The following is a 16,820-nucleotide window of genomic DNA, read 5'->3' as shown; positions in this document are numbered from 1 at the left end:
TTGAAAAGTTTATCAGATCTACAGATGCACCCGCACTAAGAGAAAAATGTCGAATTCAAAGTGCATTTGTGCGTCCCAAGCCTCAGGCGCGAAGAAGCCGGAGTGGCTCGCCGTGACCGAGAAAAATCGGTTCACTCTCCCATAAAAAGTTATCACTTCAAAAATCAACGCTTCTTATAAACCTTCATCAAAGCGCTACACTCAGGCTGAACTTGTGAAAAAAGTTTTCACTGGAGATTGCTCATTTTTGATAATGATGTCTATGCAAATACTGCTCCATTTTGCTCAATTCTCGCTACATTAAGTCAAATCAGAGAGGAACGTAATGAGCAAATTGAAAGAACCAACGATATTGTGAAGGCATAAATAAATAAACCAGACAAAATAAACACACTTTATTCAGTCCAAACTGTTTCAAACACATTAAATTACTAATCAGACCACTTATCAATGTATAAATACTAAGTGCTTAAAGCTAAAAGGTAACTACTATTATGATAATACTGTGGTGCAAATGGTCAAAAATTCACGACGTGCAAAACCTATTAAATAAATACTAATCAAAAAAATTTGGCATAGAAAATGGCAAAACCGGCTAGGCAAGATCCCGCGGCAACACTACAGTTTACTCTTTGGTATCGACGCAATAAAGTTATTGGTGGCAAAAATATTTTTTGGGTCAAGTTCTCGTTTAGTGGACACGTACAGGTCCACACCCACTCCGGAAACTGTGTCTTTGTACCATTTTCGTCGGAGTTTTCCTATTCCGTGATGATGCGAGACGCTGCCACCGCACGCGATAATCTCATCGCGAGCCTTCTCCTCCAATTGATGGTGCACTCCAACAGGATCGGATATATTTGAGTAATTGAACCCCAAATAGAAGTAAATAACGCATCCAACATCGTAGGTTTGCGTAACTCGGGAGTTGATGATAAAATGTGTTATTCCATGTCTTTGGCACTGGGTGGTGACAACGTATTTAACGTTTTTTACTAGAGTGATGGCTCGGTCCCAAGGCACGGATGTTTCGAACGATTCTGCCACCACATTGTATTGCAACCCCAAATCCTAGTGCAAAAAAACATTTCACTGTTTGAAATTAATCAACGAGATTAAAATAGCAAAGACAATCAGTAAAAAAAGTCAACATTTAAGATTGATTTGTTGTTTTCTGGAAATACCTATTGATTCATTTTGCGCTGCTTAACAATATGAGCAAAACGGAAACGCACGTCACTTACAGAAAAACAAACTTTATATTTAATTTAATAAAATATGTTCGTCCTTTTTCAACGTCCACTTACCCTGATGTATGCAATAACAAAAGTCAACATGTATCCCCTTTCGCCATTTCGCTCTCCTGCGGGAACGCCGCCAAACAGTTTCCCGATTCCATAAATCTTCTGCTCGCTTATTATTACGTCTTTCTCATCTCCTTCAAAGAGCAACGTCATGACACACATTCGATCAGGATGAAAACCCTTTATGACCGTGATATAAAATTGCTTCAACCCGTCCAATACCAAACTCATAGAAGACGATTCGGGTTTCAATATCATGCCGAATTTAAATTGCTCGTTATCCATTAGTCTAATGGATGCGGGTTGACATCTGAAATATTATACAAATCACATAGAAAATGTTTGATTAAATGAGGAATATAATAAAGCGGCCAGTCTTCAAAAATGCGCAAAGAAATCAGCACTTTTCATGAAGATCAATTTTTCTAGGAAGTTTTTGCGTAAATTTTGGTCGCAACAACGTTTTTGTTTATATAGTAAATCTACTACTTAATTTGCAGCAAAACCAACATGAGAAACTGTTTTGCTGGATTTTAAATAAAACAAACAGTAAAATAAAGACGATGTGCCGCCCGAAAAAATACAGGCTGGAACATGTGAACTTGCGATAACGTTTATTTATTTTTGCGTGAAAAATTGGGTCATAAAAGTAAACTTATCTCGGCAATACGATTGTTTGTTAATTGCCTCTTGATAACTTTGTTCCTGTTTATTTTACTGCTTTCGAGATTAAACTATATTGTTTTTATTAGTTCAGTACGAAATGCATTTGATCCGTGATTTCCTTCAACTAATTTCACAATTATTAACATTTAGAGGAAAAATATCGCACAAAAAACACCTAGTAGGAGTTTCCTTTCTAATAAATCTGACAATAGCAATAATAATAAAAGCATTATTTATCACGAGAAAATTTTAAAATGATCATAGGTACATCGAAAACATTTTTTTAATACAGCGAAAATGCAATTTTCCTTATTTTTAACCACGGATGGCAATTTTACATTGATTACCGTCCCGTTCTTAAGCTTTATGAATTGTAGAACACAAACTGATAATAGTTGACCGTCGTACGCTGATAAATTATGTATAAATAGATCGATCGTTTTATTCCATCTTGCTTTGCATAATTGCTTTGTATTCTACCGTCTTAATGTACTTTTTTCCGAAATAAACCATTTTTCACACATTATCCGCAGAAAATATCTACTGTAACAATATTCTGAGCAAAAATTAATGTATTTTCATTTATCTAAAAATTCTTTGGCCTGAAAGTAAAAAAAACAGTCACGGGTATTTGGTACACTTCTGCTAAACCAGAAATAATTGTTAAAATACATATTTTCACAATAAGCTTGTAAAAAATTTAATCATGCAAATCCGTTGTTCATGTGGGAAAGAACACGAAAAACTGGTTTTTAATGAGTAATACAAAAAGCAATGATTTCTTTTACCCAAAACACAAACCTTTGCTTGGCGACTTCCCTCATACATTTGACGCCTGATTCAAAATCTGGAAACACCATAGATCCATATCGCTTGCTTTGAGGCAACGGGCGGATTTTGAGGATAACTTCCGTGACAACACCAAGTGATCCTTCTGAGCCCATTACTACGTGATTGAAATCGGGGCCGCAGCTCATTCTCGGCACTTGGCAGCTCTTTTCCAGCACTCCTTTCGGCGTCACCATTTTGGCGTGAACTACCAAGTCTTCGATATTGCCGTAGGTGTTTTTCTTCATGCCTAAATAGATTGGATCTCATGCAAGCCGCTTGAAAGTGTGGGGCTTTAACTGAACACCGTATTTACCTGACGCTCTAGTCGCTACCCAACCTCCCAAACTAGAAAACTCATAACTATCAGGCTCATGCCCCGAAGTGTAGCCAAGACGATTCAATTCCCTTTCCAGATCTTGGCCGATAATACCGCTCTCACAACAGGCCACCAAGTTATCCTTATTCAACCACAAAATTCGGTTCATTTGCGAAGTGTCAAGCGAGATTATCGGCCTGGATTCGTCACTTGGACATTCTACCGCCCCAGATACTGCTGTCCCACCACCAAACGGAATAATCTATCAGCATAAAAGGCACTACTTTATAGAATTCCACCGGTTAGATTCTACGTTTCACTTACAACTACATTAAACTCATCAGCTAGCCTTACAATGTGCAAAACATCTTCATGGGACTCGGGCCAGAGGACCAGATCAGGAATGCGAGTAAATCGCCCATTTCGCAAAATGAAAATATCGTGCAACGTGTGTCCATGGGCGCGAACCACTCGATCCAAAACATCCACTGAGTACGATATATGAAGGGATTTTAATTGCTTAAAAATCTCTTCAGGTATGATGGGCGGGGGATATTGTGAGTTCGTTGGTGTGTCCTGACATGAACTGGGATTCGATAAATCTACGCCCAAAGTTTGTGTAACCCAACCAATCAGGTTTGGTAGGCGCAGTTCACCAATGGGATATCTAGCAGTTGGTTAAAAGAATCAAAGCTTAACTTATATTAACTTATATGAATATTTATCTATTAAATAGTAGTAAATCTATTAGTTAGTAAAAAACTATATGTTTATAAAGCACATGATCCAACCCTAAAAGTTAGTCGGTTTAATTTGGGAACACCTTGTATAATGAGAATCTGATCTTAAATATCGATTATTCAAAGCAACTGTATGCAATATTTATACAAATCGCGCGACACACGCGCCTCTATTGTAAAATGATTCATCAAAGTTGGTTTGTAATGTAATAATCAAATTTATGTAATGAGCAACATAAATTCCTCAATTAAAATGTTCATCAACAAATTAATATAACTGATGATACGATTAGTGATTAAATTCGAATTTATCACAACATTTTCGCTGAAAAATTCCCAAATACGTACCTTTTTCCTGAAAAATATACTTGCTTATTATCAACGATAAATTTCGAATCATTGTATCCCCAGCCATTCCATTTCAACAACTCCTGTCTGCAACAAAATATTGCTTAGATTACAGACCAGTAGTTAAAACTCAACAAATAGCAACCGAAAAAAATGCCAAACAAAAATAATATAAAAATTCAGCGTCACCATGCCCAAAATTATCCTAGTTTCAAGCAGAGAACATTTCGTTCGAAAATAAATTACCGGGTATCTCAAAACTGGTAAATGTTTCGCTCCAAACCCAAATGTGCCGAAAGGAAGCCATAAAATAAAGCCCGTGCACGTACTAACTGTGCACTATTCTCAGCTCAAAACTTCGCGCTTCTTCACACATTAAAAAACTATTGATAATAATCTGATTTTCCTGGCTACCGATGTAGAAACTCCTTTATTTAAACTAGGTTGGGTAATTTCAAAAAAACTTTTTACTTTTAACAAAGAACCCCATAAATCAATAACTTCTTATCCCCTTATCTCTTATCTATTACATATAAACATTCACTTAGGTAAATGGAGCTTGCGACATTTAACTGGAATGAACTGAATGGCACGAAATAAATTGTGCACACAATTATTGTGGGTTTATCGGGCATGAAATGAAAAATGAAATAAATACACTTTGATTAATTCTGTTGCTTGATGACTAACAGTGAGATCATACGGTTTAATACTACTAACTCACTAACCACAATATGGATAATACCAGTAAATTTCAGTAAAATGAAAGTATACAATTATCGAAATACTAACATGTCGGACACAAAACTATTTTCTGAAAGTGACTGTTATAGGATAAATTATATAAATGATAAAAAATCATTGGCAGAACTTTTATGGGCATAAATGGAAAAGGATTCAAACAAATTAGGTTTTACAATCATGGTAAATTGATAAAAAGGAGCAAAACAGCCGGACCAACTTCTAATAAAACAATATGAGTTTTGAAATCATAATAATAAAATCGTCATTACTGCAGACGAAATACCGAAGGCCAGCTGTATCTTTCATGCTTTGCCTAACACTAGCCGATATCGAAGCTTTATGCACATATATTTTTTTAACTCGTCAAATACCGACATTTGAAGCCAGTTTTGTTACGAGTTATTTGAAAACATTTACTTAAATATTGCAACTATGTTTTGAGCGAGATTTCAAACATTTAAACAACTTTAAAGAATTAAATCCATCCGGAACGAACTGGAATACACGAGTTTGGAACAGCAGGTTTATTACTTCCGTTTTCATTAAAAATAAAACTGAGTAGGTATGTACTATAAAAGAAAGCGGATTAACCCGGTTAATCATCTAAACCAGTCGTCCCTTTAGGGACGTTCTTTAATTATTAAGCCGCTAGTCTTCTAATATCAATCCGTTCAATTGAGCGCAGGTGTTTTTTCACAATACATGAGTACAACACATACTGGAACTTAAATGTAAATGAAATAAACCTAAAATTTAGCTATTTAACGCGCTTTTATAACAGGTTTATTAGTTTTCTATGCTTGGTACAAGGATAGATTCGGTATACTGCTGATTATTTGTTCCCAACTTGCCAATAACAATTAAATCATGAAGAAATTTTGTTCAATTTGTTTCATATAAAAACCTATGCTTGGCGGGTAGACTCTTTATACAAACTTTCAATATCCAAAAAGCTTTAGTAAATCATGTAGCAAAAACGGTTTTTTAAATTGTTTCAGTCATTCTAAAGAAAAACTATTAAAAAATTTGAAAGCTGAAAATAAATTAGTTGGCATCTTACCGGTGTTTCGGAATAGCGCTCCTAACCCGAATGGGAAAGGACGGACTGGAGACTTTACACTCTACGCTCATGTTAACCGTGTGTCTGAATGTTTTCAATACTTATTTAATTTAAATCATACCTGAGATGTATTTTAAGGATTGTATTAGCTTTTGAATGTTGTCATTGTCATCAGCGAATTATCGAACGTCAGAAAAAATTATGACGTAATGCCACACAGATGCCGCGTTGAGCAAATTAGTTACAAAATCACAAAATTTCTTAAATTTTCTAGCCCAATCACCCAGAGGAGGTAAATTTAAGTTAACTTTACTTACCAAAGTGCATAAAATTATATTAACTGGTGCAAATTCAGTAATTATTACATAAAAATCGTCTGTTTCACAATTTATGAACGTTCCTTCACACCCAAATTGAAGCAAAATGAAGCAGATTTCGTCTTTTAACCTCACTTTCTGATCATCTAACCTAGCTTCCAAAATACTTTTACAAACTTTCTTTGAAGTTTAAAGCATTTTGTCACTCGTCTTTATCTATGGTTTAAAGTTTCTTTATGCGAAAGCTTATATTGTTCAAAGAATTTTTGAAGAATAAATGTAAAAGTAGCATTCAGTTGCTCAAGCGTAGAACTCTAGGCGTTTGTGCAGGTAACCATTTCTTTTTGACTACAAAACTTTAGAATTGGAACATATTTGATTCGATTTAGCAGTGCTGGTGAGAACTGAACAAATGAAGGAGACAGATTTATTCAATTTTGCTGAAAATATGCCTTCAATGAAGTTATTAGGCACCAAAAAGAGCATTGTAATGACTATGAAACGGAAAGGCAGCACTATGTTTTTGGGTATTTTCAGTGCTAATTCCAATTCTTTATTTACTTAATTAAGAGAAGACTTAACCTTTTCAATGTGTTACTTTCTAAAAAGCGCATTTTCTTCAATAGGGCGGAAGGTACAACACTACCGCTGAAGAATATTTCGGTGAACTTCTTCATATGAACATGTCCGTTAAATTTTGATTTATTTACATGTGTATAATATGATTATGAAGCGCATTTATAATAAATTAAATAAATTGAGCTCCATATCAAATACGCGCACGCCAACCGGACCATATTTGGTACTGGTGAAAGCTTCCAGACGCAAATTCCAACTTAAGTTTATTTGCTTTTCAGTCATGGACGAAGTTGAAGAACCCAAACCGGATCAAGAAATCCTAGAAGGACGTGCAAAGGTGCGGACATCGGGCAAGGTTTTCTATAACCCTGTTCAAGAATTTAACAGGGACTTGAGGTGATTTAGCGCTTTAAACTTAACCGAGTTGAATTTTGATCAGGAATTCTTGCACGCAGTATTATTGCAATCGCAACGTTTGCAAAATTGCTTCGGCAGGAGCGGAACGCCAAGAACAAGCAAATTTCAGATGAAGACAATCTTGTTGTTGATATCCGAAGTCCCGGCATTAAATATGATGATGGTTTGTGCATCTTGGAGGCTCTTTCCGCTACAGGGCTGCGAAGCATTCGATATGCGAAGGAAATCCCTGGCATAAACAATATTATTGCAAACGATATCTCTAAGGAGGCTGTGAATGATATCAACAACAATATCGCTTTGAATAATGTCGAAAATCTGGTAACTTCCAGCCACAATGATGCCACGTAGGTGTCTATTTGTTAAATCTGTTCAATGTTCCTCAACTAAACTCCATTGTAGAATGCTGATGTATCAGCACCGAAGAGAAAAGCAGTTTGATGTAATAGATTTAGACCCTTATGGATGCCCATCAATATTCCTGGACTCAGCAGTTCAGTCTATCAAAAAGGGGGGACTTTTGCTAGTAACCGCCACTGATATGGCGGTTTTAGCTGGAAACAGTCCAGAAACGTGTTACGTTAAATATGGAGCAATTTCTCTAAAAATGAAATGTTGCCACGAAATGGCAATCCGCATTTTATTGCAATGCATTGAGGCGCACGCCAACCGATACAGCCGTTACATCGAACCAATTCTATGCGTTTCTGCTGATTTTTACATTAGAGTTTTTGTGAGGGTGCACTCAGGGGCTGCAAAGTGCAAAAACACCACAAGGTAGGATTTTTAGTTGTGCAAAATGGTTTCAGCTTAACATTTGGGGTTTAGCAAGTTGTCGCATGTTTACCATTGTACTGGGTGTGATGGTTTCGAGCTACAACCGCTAGGAATGAGAAAACCGCATCAAAAGAACAACAATCTGGTGAAGTTTTGCCTGCCGACAGGCCCGCCGGTAACAAGAAATTGCCAGCAGTGTGGAAGCCCTTATCATGTAAGTGGTTTTGTGATTGATTTATTTTGGGTAATAATCTAGGCAATATAGATAGGAGGACCGATTTGGACAGCCCCGATCCATTCTCCCGATTTTGTTAAGCAAGTTCTTGAGGCCGCTCCGCCGTATTTGGGCACCTTCAAGCGCATCCGAGGGATACTAAGCATGGTATTGGAAGAGTTAGTCGATGTTCCACTTTACTATACTCTAGACCGGTTGTCCAACACTATTAAAGTTGAAAACCCATCGATGCTAACTATAAGGTAACTTCCATACATACTTAAACGCAAGTTACCAACTAAAAAATGCGTTTTTTATAGGTCAGCTATTTTAAACGCGGGCTACCAAGTTTCATATACGCACACGCACAAGAACTCTATTAAAACGAACGCACCTGCTCACGTTATATGGGACATCATGAGATGTTGGGAAAAGCTGCATCCGACATCCCAAAAGAGTATAGCTAACAATAAGGTTGCGACCACAATCCTCGAAAAATCACCCGAAAAGGAATATTCGTTTGAGTTGCATCCAGCTGCCAATCCGGCGTCTAAACAAAAGGGACTGGTGAGGTTCCAACAGAACCCCCTACGGTTTTGGGGCCCGGGCTCACGAGCCCAAGCAATGTAAGTAAAACTACACAGCTATTTCATTTATCCTTAAATTACCTGGTTGATTGTTTTAGGGTTGGGCAGAATCCGATGTTAAAAAGCCATAAAAATCAAGGAAAGCGGAAACGAACTGATGACTCTGAAAGTTTGGAATAAATCATCATATAATTTTAGTCTCGTTTTTATCCCTTTCCACAAGTTCCCAGTTCATCTATTTCTTTTGAAAACCCAAGAAAAAAATGATGTAAAATCGCTTATTAGAAGCGAGCGATCGTGTAAAGATGTGAAAAGCCTTAAAACGTAATACAATTATCCGATATTGCTTTTGTATCATGCGTATCGGCGGAGAGAGCGAAAAGTGAAATGTTTACTAAATTAATACACTTTGAAGCGAGTAGCGAAATGCTTCTTGAGACACTATCCGCAAAAAGCTGATGCGATTTCACGGAAACAAAGTTAATTCCACTGTTCCTTGGATTTTCTGCCTGAACTCTTCGGAAAAAGGCTGTAGTTTAGGAGGATCTGTGATTGTTGAAGCAAGATGACCATCATTTTGATCTTCGGACTTCAATTGTATTATCCAGAGATTATCAGTCGAACAAAGTGTATGTGATTTAACACTTTGCGTGCAAATAACGCCTTAATAAAATGCCGAATAGTTGAACAAATTGTAAGACGAGAAAAATAAATCGCCACTCTTAGCAACATTCCACTTCATTTTTTAATTAAAAGCGACCACAAAGAATAACGGAAAATCCATTCCTTGGAGGAAATAGGCTAAGCACATATGGAATGTCTGTTTTGAAACAGAAACGACAACAAGTCTATCCGTTTATATCCAGGATTTTATTTATTTTGTCCAGCTCTATAGCTGTTTCTTTTTCGAATAACGGATATTTTGCGCAAGGCAATAATTCCTGTCTAGAGCCGTTTTCGCACTTCACAAAAGTTATGATTTACTGCTTTAGTATTTCCGCGTCCTCCTGTCTCTTGAGTCCCACAGGCAAGAGCGGGAAAATATTGCGCTAATAGTTTCCGTGTGTGCTCGCTTTTTGCGTATGCAAATCTATTATGGAGACGACTACCGGTGAGTGTTTCTTCGAATTTTTACTATTCACCAAACTGTTAATAAAACAATAATAAAAATCTTAAATGTATCTAGAGCAAAACTAATGAAAACTTAGTGTTAAATTCTCAAGGGTCGACTCAATGCACTACTAGCTACTTTAGAACTAAGTTTCACGGTATTTATTTGTCTATCATCTAATTATTCCTTCGGTAGTATTCAAGTGTAGAGATTAATTTGCATAGCATTAAACTCGAGAGCAATTTAGGAAAAACTCCAGAAACTTCATTGGCACCAGACAAATTAATTTAATAAAATTAACAAAACTGGCTTCTTATTTTTACTGAGATTTTATTAAATTGGAAAGCATATTGAGGCGATAGTAGTTTTTCAGTTAAATTCTTTTTATACGATTTAGGGTCAGAACCGCACAATTTACCAGTAGAAACTACTCAGCTTTGGTAAAACCGCTTCGAAACTTGCGGAAAGTTTAGGCACGCGAAAATGTACTGGATTGCATGATATTAATTGGTTGTCACTACTGTTAATTAAAATTTTGGTTTATTTGTATACATGTTTTAATTAGGCTTTCAAATAGGCATGTTGGTAAACCAAAATATATTTTATATAGAGTAGTTCCATAGATAAGTACATATATAGATATAATTATGTGGATATTCAAGGGATTAATTAAAGTATCCATTCAATTGATGTAGTTAATTAAATCGCGCTGGTCATTCCAATAAAAGTGTGTTGTGGATTGCAAATTTTCTTCTAATTAATTAGTGCGCGGTTGAAATGTGCCAATTTGCAAAGTTTTCTATGTGACATTTTAAATAATTTGTTACTATTTGTTATTTATCTATATTGAAAAGGATTTTTTTTATCCAAAAAGCTTTCTTCAGGGATTTTTATCTGCGATGAATAAAACATGCGAGGGTGCATAACTTTGCTCTTATTTGAGGCATAACTTTGAATTCGGATAGTTTCAAATCGATTTTATGTCAGTGATAGTTTTGATTTTAAATATTTTCTAGCGTAGGTACATTTTTTAATTTTTTTTATTCAGAACTTCTGCTATGCTTTATGCTTTATTTAAACAAAAAGTAGGAGACGGATTAAACTTAGCAGCATCGGCGAGTAACTTATATTGTTAATCTTTAAAGCCATCATAAATCTGAAGAAATAGAAAATCCATTTCGCGACATAGCGATTCAAATATCATCCTATATTGCTCTTCCTGCTCCATTATCGAATATCAGCGTTTACTTTAAGGATATTTTACTTGAGGGGGACGACGCGATAATTGGTTTTGAACCCTTTTACCAATACCAGAATGTAAGTTCGAACTATTAATATTCGATAGGAGTGAAATACACAGCGAAATAAGCGGCGATAAGGAAATTGTATCATTATTTCGAGTAGGCAGTAGTAAGACAAATAAATCTATTTGACAATTATTTCGGCTAAACCAGTATAAATACTTCGCGTTAATCCTCAAGAAACAAACACCGGTAAACGGAAGTAATGATATACCTACATATTTACTTTGCTGTTGAATAATGGTTCTTTATGGAAAATTTGTCCTTTATACGGAATAAAGACGTTGTATAGAGATTTGGCGTCAATATTTGCTTAGTCGCTCGCAAAGGATTTAGATCGTATTAAGGATTTTTTCGGCTTAAGGCCATTATTGAAACTGATTACACTATTTTGCTGCTCCAGGAAGGCAGCTGAAACTGGCGAGTTTTCCGAATTTTAAGGCCGCGGTAGAAACATTTTTGCCGACCTTCCTTCCGACCAAATAATTCGCTCGAGAGCTTACACTGGACAAATGCGATCATGTCAACTTACTCATATTTCCGAAATATTTGAAAGAGTTGGAATTTCGCTGACATTGCTGAGTTTTTCGTACTTTTAGACCGTCGTCGAGGAGCGATCTAAAAGTCCAAAAAACTGACCAGTTGGTCTGAGTGCATTGTATGCGGCTTTAAAAAATACTATCATACTTGAAAATTGAAAATTGAATTGAAATTGAAAATTGTCCCAGAAATGAGGAAAACGGCGTTACAAATAGCATTTGCTAATAAAAATCTTACCTTCTATTCTGCCATTCATTTATGCATCTTCTTCGAATGAAAAATCCTGAAAACTCTGAAGCGAAAACACTTCAATGTCAACAATATTCGATCGTGCTATGTAGCGGGCGCATGTGAGTATAACCGTGGTTTGGTTGACAGCAAACGTCAGACCAATTTAAAAAATCGCGTTTTTTGCTGTTGCTCAATATATGACTAATTGTTGGAGAAAACATCGCCATTTCAGAGATTCAACAATTTTTCTAATAAAAACCGGAAAAATTTGACAAATTTGCGAAATATTCACGGAGTTCTTTGCGCGGCGTAGTACATTACCCAACATTGAACAATCGACTAAATTGACATACATACTTCAAAAATGACATGCTTTTGATAGGTTATAATTTTTACAAATTACAATTCGTAAAATGGTTTACGAATTTTAGGTCATTTTTGATTAAATAGATCTCAGAACTTACGTTTAGCATCAAAAGATATCAACGGTAATAACTAGAATTCTAAAATAGCCCTAAACCAGCTTTAAGATTAGGATAAGTTGTAGGTAAAAGTCGAAAAGGATCATCTACACGTGTGAAACTCACGCGCCACGGTCAGAGTGTTTCTAAAAATCGTCAATTAATCTTCCAAAATTACTCATTTCAATGCCCGTACTGAAACCTCTACTTGAGCTGCGATTACCAAAAAAAAGTTTCCAGTAAACTCCTTTTGGTCGCCAAATTATTATGAAAAGAATAGTTTCCAAAGTTTCCTGCTATAGTTTGGAGCGCCTATTTTAAGTGGCGTCCAAAGACAACAGTTCGGCAAAGTGCAATTAATCAATCAGCCTAAAATAATGCGAGCGTTATAAAAGTCAAACGTTGCAATTCGAAAACACTTCTACAATTCAAACCGCTTTGAAACAATTAATTTCAGGTATGATAAGTGAGAATAACGTGGCGAAATTAATGACGCCCTGTTCGATACACTCTAACGAGTGCTCGAATTGATGGTTTATCTAAAAACTCATCACGTAAAAAAGTTTCCCAAGAGCCGAGGGTTGAAGATGGAAAACCATCAAGCTGCAAATTATTCCATGTTTTATGTTATTTATGGTTTTTATTGCAGAGTATGAGCCGAACATCTTCAACGTGTCCCTGGAACCTGAGGAGGGCTACACGCCGTATGGACAGCGGGTAGAAACGTACATAGTTCCCATAGTTTTCTTTCTCATTTTTGTTGTCGGCGTCATCGGAAACGGCACTTTGGTGATCGTTTTTTTGCGGCATCAAGCAATGCGGAACGTTCCAAATACGTAAGTATCTACTAAATCTGCATTTTTGGCTTTTTTATTCATTCGTTTAATCTGTTGAAAAATTCTTCATTATTTCATAAGTTAATTTGTCTTTGGTAGCATCGCATTCCCGCAACTGAGGCAAAGGTTTCCAAATAATGATTCCCAAAGCGCGAAAAAATAAAAACATCAATAACTTGAAAACAATTTAACGATGCACTCGATTCCACTTTGGCATAATTTTTCACGTTTTTGGGTCTTCATTTGCGCTTTCTCATGCAGGATTTACTACATTCGAAACACATTTTTCTTGTGCCTGCCTGTTAGTGTTAATTTTCCTTCCTAAATCAATCGCGCATTTTTCGCGCAACTGCAATTATATCCTTCTAATCCATTCGGAAGATTCGAGAAAATAATAAATTTTTCTTAAAGCAATACTCGCATTGTTAGCCAAACTTCAATGGGAAAGTTTATCGGCAAATAGCCCTGGAAAACTATCGTACGTCTGACATGAAAGGCGCGTTAGCGTTATAATTGAACTTCTCAGCTGAACTGTTTGTTATATTGCATTCGGGCTTCCATGGAATTTTCTAGGTAGTAGGTAGTTTCAATTTAATTAATGTTATTCGTTTGTAAGCAACCAAAACGCTCAGTAAAAGGAAATAAATGAAAAATTGCTCGGCGGTGCATCGCCCTCCAACCAAATGGAATCAACAGTAGAAATTCCGCAATTGACAAAAGATTTTTAAAGATTAAAAAATGATCGATGTGGTGTTCAGAATTCGGTCCATCGGTTATCCACTTTTGATTATCAGCACGTTCAGCGGATTATAATTTCATTTTCGGCTTCTTATTTGTGCATGCTGGATTTTGGCGCTGCCTGTTAGACAGACAGAGCAAATAACGAACAAATTCAAACTAAAAACGGAAATCAAAGTACAAGGGTGGTTTAATTGGGAGATTTGGGCAAATCTTCATCTCAGCTTGTTTATCCACCTACATGAATGAAACAAATTTTATGAACTTGCTGAAGATTTAACAGTTTAGAACATTAGGAAAGCTGAGTTCTCATTCACACTTCAAGTAACTGAGGGTTTTATTTCCAGATATATTTTCTCCCTGGCTCTGGCTGATCTGCTAGTGATTATCACCTGCGTCCCGTTCACCTCCATCGTCTACACTGTAGAGTATTGGCCATGGGGCGTTGCAGTGTGCAAAATATCCGAATGTGTGAAAGATATTAGCATAGGAGTTTCCGTTTTCACACTTACCGCTCTTTCGGCGGAACGGTATTGCGCCATCGTTAATCCGCTCAAAAGACTTCAAGTGAGTATCCAAATTTCGACAAAATATTTATGTAAGAAATGGAATTTTTCCAATTCGGAGGAATTCGCGTAAATATATAAATATCCTGCCGTATTGAAAAATGACTTTCAGGCCTTTCCCTGGGGAATTTCCGAACCAAATGAATTTCCAGTATCGAATTACACAGGTCAGATTTAATATCAGCCGGGTTTGCTTTCGGTGAAAGAAAAAATAAACATCAGAACTGAAGTGGACAAGTGCGCTTTGAACGCACTGCAAAAGACCTTTTGCCCTAAAATGCAGACAATCCTGCCGTGGCAAAAGTAAATAATTCAAGTTGGTTTCCATTGCAAAAAAATCGGTTTGTTTGGAAACTCTTTGGCTTCGCATAAAAATTGTTTCGTTCTCTACTTCAGTTTTTGCATTCGGCTTCCTCCACCCGGCTTTTATTCTTTAAGTCGCATTTCGGTCAATTTTAGCCGCTGTTAGCACACATTTTCACGCAAAATATATTGCCATTCATCTTTGCATTCGGTTTTAATGATTTTTTATATAATTTTGGTCACTTACAAAGTCATTGATGAATTCTAAAATAATTTTTGATACAAAGTTCCATATTTTTTTTGTACTTCATTTCCTACATTTTTTTATCTGTACGTCTGCTATGCTTCTTTTTGTTTTTTGCGCTCAATTTCCCTTATTGCTTAACCAACATGTTTAAAATTGAAAGTATTTCTGCAATTTTTAGCGGTATGTTGTGCTGTCTTCCATCAACAATGAGCCCCATTTACCACTTTGTGACCGTTTTTCCAATATAATTTCCTCGAACTAGTTCAGTTATTAATAACAGAAAGTGTTTTGTTTCCGAAACATTGCGCAAATGAGCTTGCCGATGTAGGTTTGCTAAATCCCTTATGAAAAGACCAGTCTTTAGCGATAATTTACTCCCCAGATAGGGAGGAGTTTTCTAGATGGATTTCTATCCATTTTTCGTCAATTTTCTGGTGAAAACGAGAAGAAAATGGTAAAAAAGTTGCAATTATATCAGCAGTTTCGGATATAGTATCTATTATCTATTTAAATTTTTAATAAATTGATGGGAATTAAAGAATAATAGATACCCACCTAGGTAGATAATAGAAGATTTATCAAGCTCAGAAATACACAAGGAAATAACGATTTTGAACGAAAACAAACTTGTTTCGAAATGCATTTAAAAGACTTAACTTGTTCGAAATGCCTCAAATTCAGAACAATTTTCAACGAGTTTTCAAACGAGCTCATTAACACTCGATTCATATCCGAAATAATCGAAATATTTGTGGTTAAAAAAGACGGTCTTTAAGCGACAAAAACGAAACGGACTTTTGTTTCTTATTGTAAACGCAAACATTTTTTAGATTCTTTTGTATGCATATTAAACAGATTTTTAGGTGAAAAGCTGTGCTTGTTCTCAAAAACACACATGTAAAAAGTTGATGATTGGCCGAAAAAATTATACAAAACATGATGTATTTCTCAAATAAAGTAGACCACAAATGCTTAGTTTTTTGTATGTCGACACGCTGTTCAAGTTAATTGGATTTTGCAAAATTTTTTAGAATTTACAATATTTTGCCTCGACATTGCGTGCTCCACTTGTTAATATTTTGCTAGGATTCAATTGGCTCTAATATTTGAGCCACTGTATATAGTAACATTTCGCCAGTCTTATGTGTTATCCTTCATCAGTTTTTAACAAACTTAATACTTAGTGAAAACCTGTCATTCCAAATGTTTTCCGAGAAATTGACGGTTGAAAGATATACATTTTTTTTCCGAATTGTAGTCTTTTCTCGTTTTTGTTTTATATTTTAAGATGTCATTAATTAAGTCAAAGTTATCAATATAATTATCTATAAATTATTGGTTTTGTAGGAAAAGGCTGAACTACTTTAGGCTCTTGAACCAAAAATTTGTTATTAGCAGTGGAGTCTTTGAATTTTTTCTGAAACCCAGACATTTGATTTTCAGACACTGCACAGCAAATGTACTTTTGAGTAATTTATAATCATCAGTTTTTCAGCTATTTGCAAAAAAAATTGCCAGTTTTGCGTTAAGGTAATAATTGTGTTTTTTTTTCATTGCAATCTGATTTGATTTTAAAATTTTTATTA

At 35.8% G+C, this 16,820-nt stretch overlaps 3 protein-coding genes across 5 annotated transcripts in view; 2 read left to right on the top strand and 1 right to left on the bottom strand.

The window, feature by feature from the left end:
* Positions 1–380: 380 nt before the first annotated feature.
* On the bottom strand, positions 381–6,199 carry LOC109544565 (alkyldihydroxyacetonephosphate synthase, peroxisomal). The gene is made up of 7 exons (XM_019914839.2): positions 6,010–6,199; positions 4,206–4,292; positions 3,442–3,784; positions 3,115–3,379; positions 2,772–3,048; positions 1,308–1,614; positions 381–1,071 (listed from the first exon to the last, which is right to left on the bottom strand). The coding sequence occupies exons 1-7, from the start codon at positions 6,078–6,080 to the stop codon at positions 619–621; spliced, it is 1,803 nt and encodes a 600-aa protein (XP_019770398.2). The 5' UTR covers positions 6,081–6,199; the 3' UTR covers positions 381–618.
* Positions 6,200–6,456: 257 nt separating this feature from the next.
* On the top strand, positions 6,457–9,094 carry LOC109544566 (probable tRNA (guanine(26)-N(2))-dimethyltransferase). 3 transcript variants are annotated; one of them, XM_048664318.1, is made up of 9 exons: positions 6,457–6,513; positions 6,548–6,656; positions 7,184–7,301; positions 7,361–7,669; positions 7,725–8,099; positions 8,151–8,313; positions 8,365–8,576; positions 8,634–8,939; positions 8,999–9,094. In XM_048664318.1, exons 2-9 carry the CDS (start codon positions 6,563–6,565, stop codon positions 9,078–9,080), a joined length of 1,659 nt encoding a protein of 552 aa, XP_048520275.1. In that variant the 5' UTR covers positions 6,457–6,513; positions 6,548–6,562; the 3' UTR covers positions 9,081–9,094. The 3 variants fall into 3 exon arrangements, with proteins under 3 accessions (XP_048520275.1, XP_019770400.2, XP_019770399.2); XM_019914841.2 differs by having other exon boundaries at positions 6,474–6,656; XM_019914840.2 differs by lacking the exons at positions 6,457–6,513; positions 6,548–6,656 and adding an exon at positions 6,748–6,853.
* An 805-nt stretch (positions 9,095–9,899) lies between these two features.
* The window catches only part of LOC109544562 (neuropeptide CCHamide-2 receptor), a 16,205-nt gene continuing 9,284 nt past the window's right edge, over positions 9,900–16,820 (top strand). Inside the window, exons 1-3 of the mRNA XM_019914834.2 lie at positions 9,900–10,011; positions 13,194–13,380; positions 14,466–14,685. Of these exons, the coding sequence (XP_019770393.2) occupies positions 9,996–10,011; positions 13,194–13,380; positions 14,466–14,685 (423 nt within the window). The 5' untranslated portion in view covers positions 9,900–9,995. The remainder of the gene's footprint in view (positions 10,012–13,193; positions 13,381–14,465; positions 14,686–16,820) is intronic.

This window comes from Dendroctonus ponderosae, unplaced genomic scaffold (genome assembly GCF_020466585.1).
Source record: "Dendroctonus ponderosae isolate FM_Combo_2020 unplaced genomic scaffold, Dpon_F_20191213v2 Dpon_F_20191213_2, whole genome shotgun sequence".
NCBI lineage: Eukaryota > Metazoa > Arthropoda > Insecta > Coleoptera > Curculionidae > Dendroctonus > Dendroctonus ponderosae.
This window is presented reverse-complemented; position numbering and strand designations above follow the sequence as displayed.